Raw genomic sequence first — 19,357 nt, forward strand, 5'->3', positions numbered from 1 at the left:
GCACTTTGTGAACATTAACTGATGTAAGCCTCACAACACCCCGTGTGCTATCTATTAATAGGGCCCTCCCAAATACTTGGCCATGAAAAACATGCCACAGACCATGAAATCTGGTCTCCCCTGAGAAATCTGGTCTTTTGTGTACTTTTACCCTATACCAGTGGTTCTCAACTGGTACGTGGAGGTCTTCCAGGGGGTACAACAACTCATCTAGATATTTGCCTAGTTTTAGAACAGGCTAACAAAGTCAGTACACACTAAAATTTCATACAATGACTTGTTTATACTGCTCTATATACTGAAACGTAAGTACAATCTTTATATGCCAATTGATTTATTTTATAATGATATGTTAAAAATGAGAAAGTCAGCAATTTTCCAGTAATAGTGCGCTGTGAAACTTTATTTTTATGTCTGATTGTGTTAGCAAGTCGTTTTTAAGTGAGGTGAGAGTGGCAGCTGCTGGCCGAGGGCCCAGCTCTCACAGCAGCAGCACAGACGTAAGGGTTGCAATACCATACCCAGCCATCCTTACTTCTGCTCTGCCACTGGCAGCGGTGCTGCCTTCAGAGCTGGGCTCCCGGCCAGCAGCCACTGCTCTCCAGCTGCTCAGTTCTGTAGGCAGCGCTGCCACCAGCAGCAGCACAGATGTAAGGGTAGCAATACCCTCCCCCAACAATAACCTTGCAACCCCCCCCCCCACACACACACACACACCTTCCTTTTGGGTCAGGACCGCTACAGTTACAACACCATGAAATTTCAGATTTAAATATCTGAAATCATGACATTTACTATTTTTTAAATGTGATGACCGTGAAATTGACCAAAATGGACCGTGAATTTGGTAAGCCCCTATCTATTAATAACCCCATACAACCCATGCTAACACAGGGTAGGTCTATACTTACTTCCGGGTCCGGCGGTAAGCAATCGATCTTCTGGGATCGATTTATTGCGTCTTGTCTAGACGCGATAAATCGATCCCAGATCGATCCCGGAAGTGCTCGCCGTCGACGCCGGTACTCCAGCTCGGCGAGAGGAGTACGCGGCGTCGACAGGGGAGCCTTCCTGCCGCGTCTGGACCCGCGGCAAGTTCGAACTAAGGTACTTCGACTTCAGCTACGTTATTCACGTAGCTGAAGTTGCGTATCTTAGTTCGAAGTGGGGGGTTAGTGTGGACCAGGCCACAGTGTGGCGCTTTGTTTCCCTCTAGGGGTTAGATCACAGACACCGATTTATGAATCCAATATGGACTCGGTGATTTACCTCAAGCTAAAGCGGAGGCTCTGTCCCTGGACCCAGAGGCCCTGGCTTCATTCCCCACAAATGATCCAGCCCCAGGCATGCTTGCACCCACTTTACACTCAGAGAGGTTTAAGGGACTTGTCCAAAGATTCTGCCCCCCCCACCCCTCCAGGAAAGCAGCCTTCTAACCTAGCCATCCTGCCGCAGAGCAGCCATTTTAGAACCGGCGAGCCAAACGAGCACAACCCGGAGAACGATGGCGGAACGTGCCGCTCAAAGAAAGCCTGGGAAAAATCCGTGCTCCAGAGGCAAACAGGCCTGGTAACCTGAGAGCTCTTGATGAGCAGGCAACATCGATTGCCCTGAATGCGTCCTCTGAGTGTCTCTTAGACGGCCCAGCTTTTATCATCCCCATCTACTGAGCTGAGCGGCCTCTCCGATTGCTAACCATGAAATAGAGCCGCTTATGTTGTTCTATTGATCCCGCTCTGAAAGCCCGGCTAGGACAAATAAGACATTTGTTTTCATTGTAGAGGTGCGAGGCGTCTGGCTATAGGCACCAGCTTCCTCATTTCCCCAGGGATGCTCGATCCCTACTCCGCCCCAGACCCCGCCCCAAATCCACCCCTTCCCCCAAGGCCCCACCCTCACCCCACTGCTTCCCGCCCCGTAGGGTTGCCAACCCTCCAGGATTGTCCTGGAGTCTCCGGAATTAAAGCTCAATCTTTAATTAAAGGTTATGTCATATGATGAAACCTCCAGGAATATGTCCAACCAAAATTGGCAACCCTAATGCCCCACCTCTTCCCGCCCCCTCCCCCCTCCCCCAGTGCGCTCTCTCCTCCCCAGCGCCTCCTGCACGCTACTGAACAGCTGGTCTGCGGCAGGCAGGAGGTGCTGGGCAGGAGGGGAAGGAGCTGATTGGTGGGGCCCACTGGCAGGCGGGAGGCACTGGTGGGAGGGTGGGAAAGGAGCTGATCCGCACGGCTGCTGGTGGATGCTCCAGCTCCCGAGCACCCACAGAGTCAGCGCCTAGCTCCAAAGCCACTTAGAGCCTAGTGATCACCGTCCTGCAGAACAAAGGGGATTTGTCCCTCGTATCAAAGGAAGGGGCTGGGGATCGATCGAGGAAGCAGGGGATTGTGAGCAAGATGAGGCAGGATATAGGGAACGAATCCGAAACCCACTGAAGTTGTTCCATTCACTTCCCTGGGCTTTGGATCTGGCCCATAGTGAAAGGGAAAAAAACCAGAAGATGCACAATCGGGAGGGTGGTTAATATCTGGCCCAGAGGATGAGGTGGGGTAAGAAGTCACTGATGCAGTCCAGTGGCTTTGGGGTAGGAATCAGCAGTGTGGTATGCTCACGAACGGGGAAGACGGGTAATTACATGGAAGATAGCACTGTGCTATGTGGAGTGGATGTGCATGCATGCACCAGGAGATCCCAAAAAGCTTTGCACTGGCTCAGAAGACTGATGTGGCCGATGGTTTTGCAAAGTACTTTGAAACTAGCCGTCCTGGGTTTCCTTAGGAGAGATGGGCCAAGCTGGAATCTGGGTTCAGTTTCTGAACTCCAAAACTTGCAACGGGGAATGCTGGGGTTTGGGTTAAGCCTATCTCCAATCGAGCTATTTATCTAATCAGTTATACCATAAGCATCACTGTCATAGCCCCATGACTTAATGCGCAGAGATGGGAATGAGATTCTGATCACGGGCCGGGGCATCCTGATTGCTGTAACTCAAGGCGTTTTCCATTCTCTTCCTCCTAACCCCCTGTAACTGATGCATTAGAATCCTCATGCTTTGCACATACAGGGTGCCATTCATCGGAGGATCCCATGGCCCTTTTGAAACGTTTATTAATTAAGGCTCAGTGTGAGGCGCTGTCAGAACGAGATTGAGGACTTCAATGGCTCAGACACAGGTTTGATACAGGAGTGGGTGGGTGAGATTCTGTAGCCTGCGTTGAGCAGGAGGTCAGACTAAATGATCATAATGGTCCCTTCTGACCTTAAAGTCTGTGATTGTCATGCCCATTTCACAGATGGAGATGTTGAGGCAGAGAGCTAGACTCGCCTGAGGTCACAAAGCAAGTCAGCGGCAGAGTCGGAAATAGATTCCCTGCTTCCCAGTTCCCCGCTCTCACCCATCGGCCTTGGTTAGCTAAACTGAACTATCATCCATTTGTGCCTCACTGTTCTCCCAAGATATTGAGTTCTCACACCCACTGCCTGGGGCTGTTCCTTACAAATACCTCCTCATCTGGGCTGGATTGTGTGTGCACCTAACCAGTCTATCTCCACATACAGATATTTAGGCTCTGATCCAGAGGCCAGTGAAGGCGACAGAAGCTTTTCTGTTGACTCCAATGAACTTTGGAACAGGCTCTTAAATGGATGATGTTTAGCTCGTTTTCATTCCTCAAACCTACAATTAAAAACATAGATAGATAGAGTGTATGGAGAGAGAGAGAATTTAAATAAATGATTTGTAGTGGGTGTGCAGAGGGGTTAAGATAACATCAAGGAACCCTGATAAGTTAGGATACCAGGACATCCATGGGAAAAGCCTTCTGGCAAGTTAAAGATACTGCTTAGCGCTGACTTAGCAAGTTACATCTTTAACCTTTTTCACAAACACTGTCTCATCTATGGGTTATTTTCAGATACAAATCGGGTATTAAAGAGCTGGCCTTACCTGGTATGCTGCTGACACCCGAGATCATTACAATGGAAAGCATTTAAACAATCAAATGCAGCTTGGGGCATTATCTGCTGTTTGGTTCTGCATTTCAATCAGCTCAGAAGGTGAAACTAGACAGGTCAGTTTATGATCAATTTCTCCTTCGCTCTCAGTTAGGGGTGTGTGTGTGTGTGTGTGTGTGTGTGTGTGTGTGTGTGTGTAAAAGTAAGTACGTGCCCACACATGGAACAAACACACTGCACAGGCCCCACTGTCAGTGGGGATTTTCGGGACCAGAAGCCAGTGGATCAGGTGCTGGACTGGGAGCCTTGTAAAACAGGTTCTATTCCCAGCTGTGACCTTCAGCAAGTCACTTCGCCACCCTGTGACTCTGGGTCCGTCCCCACAGCAGCCGGGGTGTCATTCCCAGCTCGGGCAGACGTACATGCGCTAGCTCTGCTCAAGCTAGCACCTAAAAATAGCATCGTCACCGTGGCTCAGGCTAACCCGGGGGATTGTACTCAGCCCGAGCGGCCATTCGCACGGCCGCGGCCACACTGCTATTGGCTGAGAAGTGCTTTGAGATCTCCTGAGGCAAGCTGCCCATTGTTCTCTGCTGGCCCCCTGCATGGGACTGAGGGAGCTAGTGAGTGCAGCGGGGGAGGGGGAGAGCGCTGAGGCTGAACAAAAGACACCAGGCCCCGGGCCCCAGCACTGCGTGTTGTGTCACATTTAAAGCTGCGGGAAGAGTGAGGCTGGAGTGTTCTGGCTCCAATAAACACCTAGGAAAAAGAGGGTAGGTTCTGCCCAGACGCTCGCCTGTGCATGTGGAAGGAGCCTTTTCCAGCGTCACCCCAGCAGAGCCCTGAGGGAGCAGTAGAGAGACTACACACACACACACACACACACACACACTGGGGTTATGTCAGAGAGGTTGGGTCCCCATAAAGATGAAGACATCCCACTATGAAAAACTGGGCAATTTCCCCTCTCAGAGCTGCTGTTTCAGGCTCTCTGCAGACTCAGGCTGTGTCTACGCGGCAGCCAGAGGCGTGGCTGCAGCATGCGTCGACACTCCCACGCTAGCTTGGCTCTAGTTCGCGCCCCTAGCAACAGCAGTGTAGCTGCAGCAGCATGCACTAGCTGCTCGAGTACGCACCGAGTCTTGGGCGGATTGGTACAGCCCCTGCTGTGCCCCGTTGCCGCAGCGGCTTCACTGCTCTTGTTACTGGAGCGAGCTGGATCAAAGCCAGCGGAGGTATGCCCAGCCGTGCGGCAGTCTCACCGCTGATTGCGGCGCAGACACACCCTCCGGCAGACGTCCCCGTGTCGGTTGCACTTTTCAAGCTTGCCGTGGGACCGGGAGGGCTAGAAAGGTACTACCGCTGAGATTCTGACATCGTCACAGGACTCCAGAAGCCAGGACCCTATGCACCCACCGATAGTGTCTATGCTTCAATGGGGAATGCCTTTTCTCTCAGCTCTGGCCTTTCCATACACACTCTAGGCACGGGCCTCTAGTGCCCGAGCCTCAATCTGACCCTGGTGTAGAACGCCCCTTCTCAGCTCTATCCGTGCCCATCACCGTGTTATTTACACCCTAGTCTCTCTGGGTCCATAACTGTGCGTTTGTGTTCACCATTGTTATTCCCCTTCCCTGTCGTGATCAAGACATCCCGTGACACCTAACTAGGACTTCAGAGACTAGTTATCTGCAAGAAGGGCTGTTAAGAGACATGGGAAGTTAAAGAGATGCAGGTGAATATCCTCGGGCTAATCCTTTTCACACTCTATGCTAGATTCCCAGTCCCATGTTGGCGGTGACATGTGCGAGTGTCTCTGTATTGTGCCCGAGCACACAGTGGACGGCGTCTGTGTTAGGTTTGGATGTGAAAACGTGTGTGAGCGTGACAGTGTGTGTGCGTGAGAGATATAAAGCGTGCCCCTGGGAACTGGCTTTGAAAATTGGCACCTGAATGTCTGTGAGTGTGAAAAGGCGAGACCTGGTTTACACATGACGCTGGCACCAGTTTAAAATCCAACTGATTTTTAAATCAATTAGTTAAACTAGTGCAAATCCCTACATGGACCTTATATCTCTTTAGACCCCCTTTATGTCTAGTTAGCATTAGCCGGTGCCGTTTGTGTGCAGGTGAGGATGTCTGTATCTGCGTGAGAGGGTATAAGTGTGAAGGCCAATGAGTGTGTGTGTGTATGTCGGGCCGGACCCTCAGCTGGTGTAATTCAACAGAGCACCATCAAACTCCAACAGGGCTTTGCCGATTTACATGTGCTGAGGATCTCACCTAGCGGGTGTGTACGAGAGGGAAGCAAAGTGTTTGAAGGAGGAGCAACCCAGATGCATTATGGGAGGCATCAATACAAAGAAATCTGTAGAGAAATAAACTCAGCGATGCTGCTGTCAGGCAATCTAAAAAGGAATGAACCGTTGTAGGTTTCCAAAAGTGAAACCTCACAAGGGCTTTCTCCTTATATTTTCTGATAGAGGAATAAAGGTGGGATGGCTCCAGGACCTTTACTAGCATGCTCTACCCCTGCTGCGCAAGAAACATAGGATTGAATCTCTGACCTGGCTGTCCCAGGAGCGCAGAGGGAATGTATAAGTTAGCTGTAAAACAACATGCTTCAGCCTTAAGCTAGATGTAGTTAGTATTTACTATTTGTATTGTGGTTGCACCAATCACAAACCAGGGGCCCATTGTGCTGGGTATTGTGTAAATACAGAGCAAATACAGCCTCTGCCCTGAGGAGTTTAGCTTAATTTATTCTCTTACCAATAGCCCACTGATTCTGAAGTTCTTTAGCAATGTTTAAGGCCTGAACTTTCAAAAGGGGCTAGTGATTTGGGGTGCCCCGTCAGAGAAACTTTGAGAGAATCCCGATCTTCAGAAAACTCACCTCCTGGAAATCAGGCCCTTTAAGAGGTCTCGAGTGGGTACCCGGAAATCAAAGCACCCCGAAACCAAAATATGCTAAGGCCTACCCCTTTAGTAAATATAGGGCCTGATGCAAAGTCCATTGAAGTTAAGTGGAGTCTTTCCAATGACTTGAAAAGAAAGGGCTCGGATTAAGTGTACGCAGGATAAATATGAATTCTTATTTCCTAGCAGAGCAATTTAGAGGCTGAGTTAAATTCTGCCTTTAGTTACACCCGTGTGTCCTCAAGGATAGCAATGGTGACGAGCAAGTGGGTCTGAGAGCAGAATGTGGGGCATTGCTGTCATCCATTGCCGGCCCCACACCTATTCTGCCCAAATTGTATTCCGTTAATTCCATTCTGCTATCTAAACACTTCTTGCAGTCTCAAGATTAATCTTCACTTGCTGACTTTTAGTAGTTGTTACTGTGCATGGCTCAAGAACTGCCGCGTTCCGCCCCAGAGGCGGCTGCACATCAGCAGAGGATTCATTCATTTGCTGCTTGGTGTCTTTGATGGAAGCTGCTACATAAAAGTAAGTATTTATTATAATAGCTCTCAAGAGCCGGCTCATGGTCTTGTATATTCTAGCCTGAAGCATCCAAATTGCTGAGTATGAGTTGTGTTCCAGTAAACAAGATGATATTAAGCGTTTCAGGAGGGAATTCCTTCTTCCCTGCTCTGAACATTTTTTAATAAGGTTTTGATAGATCCTGGTGAATTGTTTCCTTCACTTGCCCTAATGAACCTATTTGGGTTTTTTGATGATTATTCCTCGTATTTATTATATGCATCGCAGTCGCATAAAGGGACCCAGTCTCGCCTCTGTCAGGATTTGAGTGGATACAGAAACCTTTCCGCCTGTGCAGAGAAGCCGCCTACCCAAAATGGAGATCTCTGGGTTTTTCTCTTTTTTGATGGCGTCCGTTTCAGGGGGTGAGTGCACGGCAGAGGGATCAGCGTTCAAAAGGCTTCCCAGTACTAATGGGGATGAGGAAACTATATCGTCTAGGGAGTAGATTAATACTCTGCAGGAGGGGATCGCCCATCACTGTAGTTAATCCACCTCCCCGAGAGGTGACAGAAGAATTCTTCTCTCCACCTACCACTGTCTACACAAGGATTTAGGTCGGCTTAACTACGTAGCTCGGGGGTGTGGATTTTTCACCCCCACCCCCCGAGTGATGTAGCTGGGTCAATCTAATGTAGACCAGCCCTACATGAGAGGAGAATCAGGCCTGGTCTACACTTAAATTTTATACCGACATAGCTAAATCGGTCAGGAGTGTGAAAAAAAATCCTACCCGTTAGTGACAGAGCTATGCCAGTAAACCTCCCAGTGTGGACGTAACGACGCTGAGTGCGTCTACACTAGGGCACCATGCGGCCGTAGCTACACTGGGACTGTCTCTGTAATGTAGGTTTCAGAGTAGCAGCCGTGTTAGTCTGTATCTGCAAAAAGATCAGGAGTACTTGCGGCACCTTAGAGACTAATACATTTGTTAGTCTCTAAGGTGCCACAAGTACTCCTGTTCTTTCTGTAATGTAGATGTGGCCTCTTAATAAGGACACATGATTACAAGGGGCAGCTTTAAATTTGCCTCTGTTGGAGACATAAAATCGGAGACTCATAGGACTGGAAGGGACCTCAAGAGGTCATCTAGTCCAGTCCCCTGCACTCAAGGCAGGACTAAGTATTATCGAAAATCAGACCGTACAATTCATTAATAATACTCCCAAGCTCCTGTGTTAATTCACAGCGTCAAATCCTGATTCCATTGAAGTCAGAAGTTGCTTTGCCACTGACTTCAATGGGACTAGGGTTTTGCGCATAGATTTGGAAGCCAGAAGGTACCATTATGATCATCTTCTGACTTCTGCATAGCCCAGGCCACAGTGCAGTGCATTAGTGTAGTACTTTTATTCAGCGTTGCCAACTTGGAGGGTCCAAAAATCACAAGTCAGGCCCCCCACCACGGGAGAGCAGCTTAAAAATCATGAGATTTTGAAGAATAATACATCTGGGGTTCTTTTATTGGCCTTCTTGGTTTTGTGCGTTTAGGGGTTGCGAATTCCAGCTTTTCTCCTCAACCACCAGGGTCAGAAACTATTTTTTTTTAAATGAAAGCGGAGAGTCAGGACTCCAGGAGCTGGGCATTTAAGAAAAACAGCCACTATCACAAGGCTTGCGACAAAGTTGGGAGAACTGGCATCTCTGGGCAGCGGCTGGCTTTGTTTTGGTTGTGTGTGCACCGCTGAGCACACTGGTAGTCCTAAACTTTGACCAGGGCCTCTTGAAACAGCCACAGCCTAAATAACAACGTTGGTCTCTCAAAGCACATTGCCACCGGATGTTTTTGCTGTAGGGCGTCAAAAACCAACAACAAAGCCCTGATCTGTCGGTTGGGGGGGTGTAGATGTGAAATGTGCAGCTCAAGCAGATCTCTGTGTAACTGTAGAACGGTGTAAGCTCACGCCCAGCGCTCGTTTGCAGCTTGACATCCTCGTCACACAGTCATTTACCCCTTGTACGCGTCTCGCTTTAAAGGCAGCAGCACCTAGGCCAAATGTAACTCGTTCGGGTCAGATTTGCCATGGGACCTCGGAACTTCTCGGCTTGTAAGTCACGCCCCGCGCAATGTTCTGGTGCCGAGGTTTGTTTGCTTTGTATTTTGTGGTTTAATATTTATAGTTCAGGGAGATCTGTTAATCCCAAAGTACAATAACAAAAATTTTATCTTTCATAAATATACTGTGGTTGGATCAGCAGCCTCCCATGTGTGAAAAAAAAGAACATTTCAGACCTTGTTTTACGCACTTCAGGACAGCCTTTTTAATGAAATTGGACAGCTGAGAATTACAGCTTCTCTAGATGTGATTTTTTTGACAGTGTGTGGGGACAGAATATGATGATCCGTTCCTTCTAGCTGTAAATTATTTAAGGAAGAAGGCAATCTATGATTATTATTTGTATTACCATAGTGCCTAGGCTCCACAGGTCTTAGACCAGGAATCCGTTACGCTAGGCCCTGTACAAACTCAGAACAAAGAGACAGTCCTTGCCCAGAGAGCTTGTAATTTAAGTAATGTAACCCTTCCCGTTGCCAAATTCCATGAAGACGTGGCTCTAATCAGAAAAGCAAAGAGGTAAAAACAGCACCACCGTAAATCCGTCTTCCCTAGCTACCCTGAGTCCTAGCTGATTTGTGCACAAATGGCCAGATTCCCCGCTGGTGTCTATTGCCTGAGAATCTGGTCCAGAAACTCCTGCAAATCATGAAGCACCCTAAACAAAAAAAAAAACCATGGCAGGGCTGTTCTGTTCTACCTGGCACATCAGCTAAATTGGCAACTTTTACTTCTGATTTCTTAACGATGCTGACAACATGAGCGGCACCAAGAGCATGACGAGATGTTCAGATCTCAGGGACCCTGGTGCTGACAGTTACAAAAACGACTGGCCTGGCTCCTCAGCGACAGATATCGGCCTCGACTTCAATTGGAGCGATGCTGCTTTGCGCCAGCTGAGGAGGTGGCCCGGGCTCTTTGGACGTGAAACTGAGCTGCTCTGCCATGAAGCCAGGCGAGAGATGAAACATGTGGAATGCAGCACAGTGGCTTGTTGACAGAGCATCTGTTCTGATGATAAATGCACTTAAAGCACCCAGGTTAAAAGAGAGAGAAGCGGAAACAGTTGGAAAAAATCCCTAGGCTTTTTTTATTGTGGGGTTTTTTTAGGGGAAGTCTTTTTGCTGAGATGTTTAAAACTCCCCTTTAGGATTAAAATGTAGTGCCTGCGGTCTCCCCCTGTCCTATGCTCTAGTGACACCCCTCACACAGAGTTTCTGACGCATGCAACATTTCTATTACAAACCCCTTATTTTCAGGATTCTGCAGCTCAGACCAAACCATCTCCCTCCAAGTGACTGCCCCGCAAAGTTCAGAAACTCTTTGTCTCCACCACACAGACTGCAGGCACAAACGCACTAGCCTGTATGAACCCAGCACTAACGGCCAACTCCTGTTCTTATTTACACTGGCGTAAATCAGGAATAACTCCACTGAAATCAGTGCAATTTCTCCAGGTTTATGCCGAGAGCAGAATTCCACCCTAAAAGCCTTATTTTGCACAGACAGCAAAAGATTAGAATCCAGAACTCTTACGGTCCCGCCAATCTCATTGAAGTCAAAAGGCCTGAGTCTGATATCACCTGCATCAGGGGCGGCTCCAGGCAACAGCGCAGCAAGCGCGTGCCTGGGGTGGCAAGCCGCGGGGGGCGGCCTGCCAGTCGCTGTGAGGGCGGCAGGCAGGTGGCTTTTGGCTGCATGCCTGCAGGAGGTCCACCGGTCCCCGCGGCTTCGGTGGCAATTCGGCGGCGGGGACACCGATGGCGCGGCGCCGGCGGACCACCCGCAGGCATGCCGCCAAAAGCCGCCTGCCTGCTGTGCTTGGGGCGGCAAAAAACAGAGCCGCCCCAACCTGCATCAGTTTTATACTGCTGCAACTCCATTGCGGGGCTCCTCCTGATAGACACCGAGGTCAATAAGTGGGGAATCAGGCTCAATGGAGTTGCAACAGTATAACGAGAGAGGCGTATTTAACCCTGAGAGTCCTGTCTCTTACCTTACACTGCACACTAGATTTCATGCCATTGCCTTGCAATTGAGGCTGAAAAATCCTATCCGTATGAAACATTCAAGCTAATGGAAAAGTGGTTCAGGCAGACAAGATGTTGCCCGTCACTCGTAGCTGCTGAAGAACATACTGCATAGCACTTTACACCCCTAATTTCGATCTCCCCTGCATTCCCTCTTTAATGGTCTAACTCAGGGGCTCTCAAACTTCATTCCACTGTGACCCCTTTCTGATAACAACAATTACTACATGACCCCAGGAGGGGGGACTGAAGCCTGAGCCCACCCGAGCCCTGCCGCCCCGGGGGGGCGGGGAGGGACTGACCAAAGCCAAAGCCCAATGGCTTCCGTGGGGCTCTGGCTTCGGCCCTAGGTCCCAGGAAGTCTAACACCAGCCCCGATGACCCCATTAAAATGGGATCACAGTCCACTTTGGGGTCCCTGCCCACAGTTTGAGAACCGCTGGTCTAACTCAAAGTTGCAGGGGATGGGTTAGCGATCTAAGCATCTGGTTTAAAATACCTGGGGCCACGCACTTCGGTGGGATAAATCCCGGTGAAGTCAAAGTGATCAGAACCTAGTCCCTGGATTCCCCAGATCCACGGCTTCAAATCCCGGGGGGTCCATGTGGCCCCTTGTCCTTTGGAAATTGATAAAGCAAGTTCGCTGGCTGGGAGTTTGTTAACCAAGGTCCTGTCTGCTGGGCATGGACATTAAAGGTCACATGCCACTTTTAGCAAAGATCTGCCCCAGAGTCTGTGGCCAAAATATCTCTTGCCCCGAATCCGTTGCTGTTATGCCGTGTGATCACTGCCAGACACCCCAGAGGTGATTGCGTTTCAGTGATTCCTGTCTGAGAATAGTCTATTAAACATATTGGGAGCCTTTAGCATCTATCTAGCTACATATATGGCCCGTATCACTGTAGTATTGGAGCAATGAAAGACGCTCTATCAATGCAAGCTGTTAATACCGCACAGCATTGTTCATGTTCATTTTCAGAGTAGGTTAAAACTCAGGCCCCCGACACAGATAAAGTTCTGCTCTGTATTACAGGTTGCAGGTCAGCAACATGACATGCTTTCAACACTCAGGATCACAACCCCTGTGTTCCTCCTAAGTAGGAGGTGAGAGGAATAAAGAATTGCTTCCCAGTCCATGGATTTTAAGGGCGATTTTGCAGTCCCTCAGACAACTTTCTTCACTGCAGTGTTTTAAGAGCGACCGAGGTGTTTTGAACCTGCAGCTCCGCGTGCGCCTGATTGAAATGAATGGAATTACACCGGAGTGACACAGCAATGAATCTGGCCCTCTGCATGCAACGAGAGTGAACGGTGACAATGCTAAGCGCCAGAGAGTGTGCAGCTCCCCCGGAAAGGACAGCGGATCTGATGTCTCTTGCACTTACGCAAGTGTCTCCGTTCACTTCAGTGGACTTATTCCTGATTTACATCAGCCCGCGAGCAGAATCAAGCTTTGAGTCCCGGCACAATCAACAACAGTCCCATGCCAGGATCTCAGTCTCCGGTCAATGCTGCAGAGTTAATCCCAGAGTTTATGATCTGAAGTTGTCTGTTTGCTGGGATTTCTCTCTAGCTCTGGTGTCTGTCAATGAATAATTCACTGGTAAAATATCCATTAAAAATCCACAAGAACGGAGACAGCCTATTTGCTCGTTAACCCAGCGATCACAAGGGTAGCAGAATCAGAGTGTGTCTATGTGGTGGGGAGCGGGGAAGGCTTGAGATGGATAGCACAGCATATCCTCCTGCCCCATGCTCGCTCCCAGCGTTTGTGGCAACACAGATTTAGCAGATTCAAGTGACCGTACTTCATCAACACCAGCCGGGGGCCCCGATTGAAGTCAATGGGAGTTTTGCTGTTGACTTCAATTGCAGCAGGTCTGAGAAATGTGATGTTAGCAGGTGGCACATATTTTACTATAGTATAACCCCAAGTGGGCTGGAAGTCACTGACCATGTTGGCTTTTGGTCTGTTCAACATCAGACCCAGGCAGGGTCGCTGGAACAATTTTTATAGTGGGGGTGCCACTGTAAAGCCTGTATATAATGAAAACCACTTCAAGTCAGGGGGTGCGGTAGCACCCCTAGTTCCAACATCTATGGACTCAGGGAGAAGAAACATGATCAGACATCAACTGTTTCAACCCCACGCATTCTATAGCCCCTGAACGGCACATCTCTGCAGCGTACACTGATTTTCTTTCAAATGCGACTAAGTTCCTATTCCCCCCGAAGACAGAGAGGGGTGAGTCTAGAGATAATCTGAATGTATGTGCTGCTAGTTGTTTTTTCTTGTTTCACTAAGAGCCATTGCACGGGCAACACGACAACAAAACAACAAATAACACTAGAACCTTCTGCCACATCCCCGAGCAATGGGCCCAAGTCCTTAACACGGGCAAAACTCCCAAATGAATTTCAACGGGAACTTTGTTTGAGTGAGGGCCGGGGGACCGAATCCCTTTCTAAGCACTTTTCATTTTCTACATCTAAAAGCGGACATGATCATAGGCAGTGACCCCAGACCTCCTTACCCATTTGCCCAGCATCAAACATGGTCAGTAATAACAATGCCAGAGCGAGGAAGAAATATATAATAGTCTTGTAACCTAATGGCTGACGGAGCACACAGTGTGTTTTTTGATGTACAAAAACTGATGTCTTATGACATTTCGCTTCATCCATAAAGATGAGCAGAGCAAGTCGTCTTTGGTCGTACCACCTTGAGATCTAGACCTCTTTATGTTCCACTCAGGAAGATAGTTGTCTTAATAGAGATTAGCTCCTCATATAATAACAGTCTCACCATATAAAATCACTCTATATGATGTGTGTACACACACACAGATGGAACACACTCTTAGATGATAGAGGGTTAATACTACTTTCATTCCCCTGAGTATAAACCATATGCCATCCATGCGCTGACGTTTTGGACTGCAAAACAGATCCAGTATGCTACTGTACAGAGTCACTCCCAGAGCTGAAAGCAATTGTTTGCTGAAATTAAGCTTTAACATGATTAAATTAAGACTAACATTGTCATCCGGAACAGTGGACAAACATTTTGTCCCCATTAATAGGATGCCTTTCGGTAGAGGGTGGAGTGGGGCTGATCCTACAATTATTTTCAGTAGCTGGCTCAACTCAGTGTAAAAGTAATTTGGAAGTGGGTAATGAAAATTCTTCCGAAAGTACAGTCATTTTAATTTCATCTGGCGTAGCCGCTTTCAGACTAACAGCAGCAAGGACTCAGCGCACAGATCTGCCAGCAAAATCAAACATTCATCTAAAAAGCCAGCGCTTTGCTGTTTCTAAATCCCGGTACAGTAAATTACTCATCAAGGAAACAGCCTCAGCTAAAGGAAACAATTGCTCCAGAATGTGCAGGAGAAAGATTTAGCAACTTACCAGAGCATAGACAGAACTCAACACCGAGCAGCAGAGGATCAAACCCAGGCTGTGATAAACCAAATATGATCCCATAGCCAAGAGACTTATTGCAGCATCCACGTTCTCTAAGGGAAGTAGAAGGACGAAGGATCTTCCAGGGATCCAGTCGTAGATGATTTTTTCTTTCTTTTATTTTTCTTCCTTCCCAGCTTTTTTTTTTTTATTTGCTTGTTTGTTTCCACAGTTTTAGCCAGAGAGGCACATGACAAGAAACCCCAGTCCTTTGCTTCGCTTTCTCATGGCTGGAAATCGATGCAGTTTCAGAAATGTAGGGAAAGAGTCCATGTGAAGGGAGCACCAACACCCAGTTCAGTCAGAGCAGCAGTTCCCGGTGCTGTTTGTTTTGTGTGTGCATCTGTCTCAGAGCAGAAAAATCACATCCATATGTCAAAACTGCTATTCTGCTTCCTTTTTATGAGGCAGAGGGAAGTTCAAATAATTTCTTTGTCAAACGCAAACACACAGTAAGCGAGAGAGGTGTGGGAAGGGGGGGGGGGAGTCTTTAACCACTGCTTTATTTTTAGAGCTAGTAATTTTATCTTTGAGGTTGGGGGTGGGGGGGGGGGAGTTTGGAAAAAAAGCTTTTTTTAAGCAAGCAAACAAATCAGAAAGTTACAAATGAAAAAAAAAAGTTGGAAATATTTTCACTTCGCAATTACGTTTATGCAAACAGGAGTGCTGCTGGGTATTTTTGCTTGTATGTTTCAGCGCAGCTCAGCTCCACAAGAGGTTTATTCTGTCAGCCTTCCCTGGATGCAAAATGTGTTTTAGTTACAAATACGGATTTTTTTCTTCTTCTCTCCCTCTCTGTCTGTCTCAAAGGAGCTGCAGTTTCAAAAAGCCAATTGAGTATGGGCTGAAAGCGTGGGGCTGAAGAGCTGCTCTTCCCCCTCCACCTTAAATAGTTTATTTTAGATGTTGCAGCAAAAACTCTTTTCACTTACTCCATGAAATTTTCCAAAATCTACGCTTTTCCATTGGCACAAACGCACACACACAAGCTTCTTGTCCTGTCCTCAACCAAGAATCAAATCACCACAGCCCAGTCAAGTAAAAGTTGTTGCTTTTCTCTCTCTCTCTCTCTCTCTTGCTGCGGCTGTTGCGTTAGACTCACTTACGAAATGAACATGCTGACAGTCCCTTTACTTCCACATAGACCAGAGGAGATTCAAGAGAGAGAGAAAAAGGCAGTACACTTTTCATTTGGGAAAATCTACCCGCTGCCCAGGATAGACTCCGTTTGTATCGTTGCCTTCAAAACACATCGACCCTGCCGCTTCCACCAACCCACACGCACACAAAAGACAAGACAATCGGGAGATTAGAACGTCCTCCTGTTTCTGTGCTCAACTCCCACCCCCAGCCAACACCCACCGATGAAATTTACCAGCTTGTTAGTTTCACGGCAGGAACGTTACTCCGAGCTGTCTGTCAGTTTCATTCATAAAGCTGCAAGAAAAGGCACCGTCTTTCCCTAAGCAAAGGGCTTTCGTTTTGTTTAGGGCGGAGCGGCAGCCCTTCTTGTCTACTGGTTTTTTTTTGGGGGGGGGGGGTGAGTTAAATAATAACGAAATAATGCCCCCCGATTTAATTGGGTTGCTGGGGCTGGATTTCTTTTTGGAACTTGGAGAATCCAATCGTTTGATGGATTGGATTTGATTGTTGCAGAAGCCGCAGGTTTCTGCCAGGGGTTGTGATTTTTTTTTTTAAAGGGGGGTGGGAATCGTTGCAAGAAAAGATCTTTGGAGGGCAGGCGGTAAAAGCATCCAATTTTCGCAGAGTGCGTTTCTCTTTTATTTTTGTGGAGAGAGGAAAAAAGTCTCTACGGTTGCTTTGCCCTATATATATATAGAGAGAGAGAGAGAGAGCGCTGCCCTTGGCTGTGAATGGGTGCCTTTAGCTAGTTTTATGAAAAGGGTCTCTTTCCCTGCAAAGGTAGAGTCGGGCTTCCTGTGTGTGTGTGAGAGAGAGAGCCATAATCCTGCTCTTGATGCAAACTCGTCCTCTCTGCTGCCCCTCTATACCAGTCTGAGTAGATCTCAGGGAATGTGTGTGGTTTTGGAGCAAAGAGGCAGGTATAAGAGCCACCCCATTGGCTGGTGGCGGCCGCCATGTGACCACCAGACAGGGCTAGCTGTCCACACCTCCCACCCCCCCACCCCCCTCAGCAGCCAGCCCTCCCCGCTAGCCTCAGCTCATGCCCGAGGAGGGGGGTCTCTGCTGCCTGAGGTTTCTTTCAGGGGCTGCATAGGAACCGCATGGCCCCGCAGATAAAATGCATAGGATTTGCAGCCTTATGGGGCGGAATGGGGGGGGGGGGTTGGCATGGCTGGAGGCACCCTCCGAGCAGAAACAGATCTTCTAGGGTAATATCCCCCGCCCCTGGGAGAGTAGTGAGATCTTGCAAAATTTGGAGGCGAGCAAAGGGGTGGGCTCGGAGGGGGGGATGGATTTGAAAGCCGGCTCCTTTGAAAGGGGGAGCAGGATCTTTTTAAGTGGGTTGCTTTTTATTCTTCTTCTTATTTCCCCAGTTCTGGACTTTGTGCCTGGGGAGGGAAGGGGGATATTGACCTGGCCGAGAATCGGGTGGCTGTTTAAAGGGGGCTGTGGAAGAGAGGGATCCGCCCCCCCCCTCCGCATGGTCGTTTGCAAGCTGCGCTGGGAATGTAAAAAAGCCCACCTGGCCAGCGCCCACTTTCTGTCCCCCCCTGGAAGGAAGAAAGCGGCGGCTCCTTGCCCAGAGCTTTCCAACAGCTCCCAGCCTTGCAGCTCTGCGCCTGGGTCTTTTTACTCACTTCAGCTAGGCAGGGAAACAACAAACACAGGGCATCAGCCAGTGGTTTGTTTACCTAGGGCCTCTCTGTGCTAGTGCAGTACTTCCCCCGGGGGTGGGGTGGGGGATTTAACTATGAAAGACAGAGCCCACTGACTGGCCAGAGCTGCCCATACTCCTTGGGCCCGCTAGGAAGCGCTTCAGGGCTGTGATGGGAGGGCCGCTCCAGTCTACTTGATGGCTTATACTTTTCTCCAGGCTCTGTACATTTGCAAAAGTCCTGCTACTGCTGGGTCATTTGCCTCCCCCAGCATTGCATTCCCAGGGTCTGCTTTGCTGCTGCGTAGGGCCTGGCCCTGGGTGTGGATGTCCTCCCAGTACACTTCCCTGGCCAGGGATTCTCCATGGTGGTGGTTGTGGATCATTTGGTAAGGGCCCCTGGTGAGGCGGGCTCTGAGGAGACCAAACAAGTAAAAAGAACAGGAGTACTTGTGGCACCTTAGAGACTAACACATTTATTTGAGCATAAGCTTTCGTGGGCTACAGCCCACTTCTTCGGATGCACAGAATGGAACATATATTGAGGAGATATATATACACATACAGAGAGCATGAACAGGTGGGAGTTGTCTTACCAACTCTGAGAGGCCAATTAAGTAAGAAAAAAAAAAACTTTTGAAGTGATAATCAAGATAGCCCAGTACAGACAGTTTGATAAGTAGTGTGAGAATGCTTACATGGGGAGATAGATTCAATGTTTGTAATGGCTCAGCCATTCCCAGTCTCTGTTCAAGCCTAAGTTGATTGTATCTAGTTTGCATATCAATTCCAGCTCAGCAGTTTCTCGTTGGAGTCTGTTTTTGAAGCTTTTCTGTTGCAAAATTGCCACCCGCAGGTCTGTCATTGAATGGCCAGACAGGTTAAAGTGTTCTCCTACTGGTTTTTGAATGTTATGATTCCTGATGTCAGATTTGTGTCCATTAATTCTTTTGCGTAGAGACTGTCCGGTTTGGCCAATGTACATGGCCGAGGGGCATTGCTGGCACATGACGGCATATATCACATTGGTAGATGTGCAGGTGAACGAGCCCCTGATGGCATGGCTGATGTGATTAGGTCCTATGATGATGTCACTTGAATAGATATGTGGATAGAGTTGGCATCGGGCTTTGTTGCAAGGATAGGTTCCTGGGTCAGTGTTTTTGTTCAGTGATGTGTGGTTGCTGGTGAGTATTTGCTTCAGGTTGGGGGGTTGTCTGTAAGCGAGGACAGGTCCATCCAGGACACACCACACGATCCATTGTCTACAGCCAAGCTCTAAGATACAACCGCATTTGCTCCAATCCCTCAGACAGAGACAAGCACCTACAAGATCTCTGTCAAGCATTCTTAAAATTACAATACCCACCTGCTGAAGTGAAAAAAACAGATTGACAGAGCCAGAACGGTACCCAGAAGTCACCTACTACAAGACAGGCCCAACAAAGAAAATAACAGAACACCACTAGCTGTCACCTTCAGCCCCCAACTAAAACCTCTCCAGCGCATCATTAGAGATCTACAACCTATCCTGAAAGATGATCCCTCACTCTCACAGATCT

The 19,357-nt window shown here is 48.4% G+C and overlaps 1 protein-coding gene across 1 annotated transcript in view; it reads right to left on the reverse strand.

The window, feature by feature from the left end:
* PTH1R (parathyroid hormone 1 receptor) overlaps nucleotides 1-16,507 on the reverse strand; it is a 175,081-nt gene extending 158,574 nt beyond the window's left edge. The window contains exons 1-2 of the mRNA XM_026652120.2: nucleotides 16,371-16,507; nucleotides 14,942-15,338 (exon numbers count right to left, since the gene is read on the reverse strand). Of these exons, the coding sequence (XP_026507905.1) occupies nucleotides 14,942-15,016 (75 nt within the window). The 5' untranslated portion in view covers nucleotides 15,017-15,338; nucleotides 16,371-16,507. The remainder of the gene's footprint in view (nucleotides 1-14,941; nucleotides 15,339-16,370) is intronic.
* Nucleotides 16,508-19,357: the final 2,850 nt, after the last annotated feature.

The sequence above is a fragment of the Terrapene carolina genome, unplaced genomic scaffold, assembly GCF_002925995.2.
Source record: "Terrapene carolina triunguis isolate 2854851 unplaced genomic scaffold, T_m_triunguis-2.0 Scaffold111, whole genome shotgun sequence".
In the NCBI taxonomy this organism is placed as follows: domain Eukaryota; kingdom Metazoa; phylum Chordata; order Testudines; family Emydidae; genus Terrapene; species Terrapene triunguis.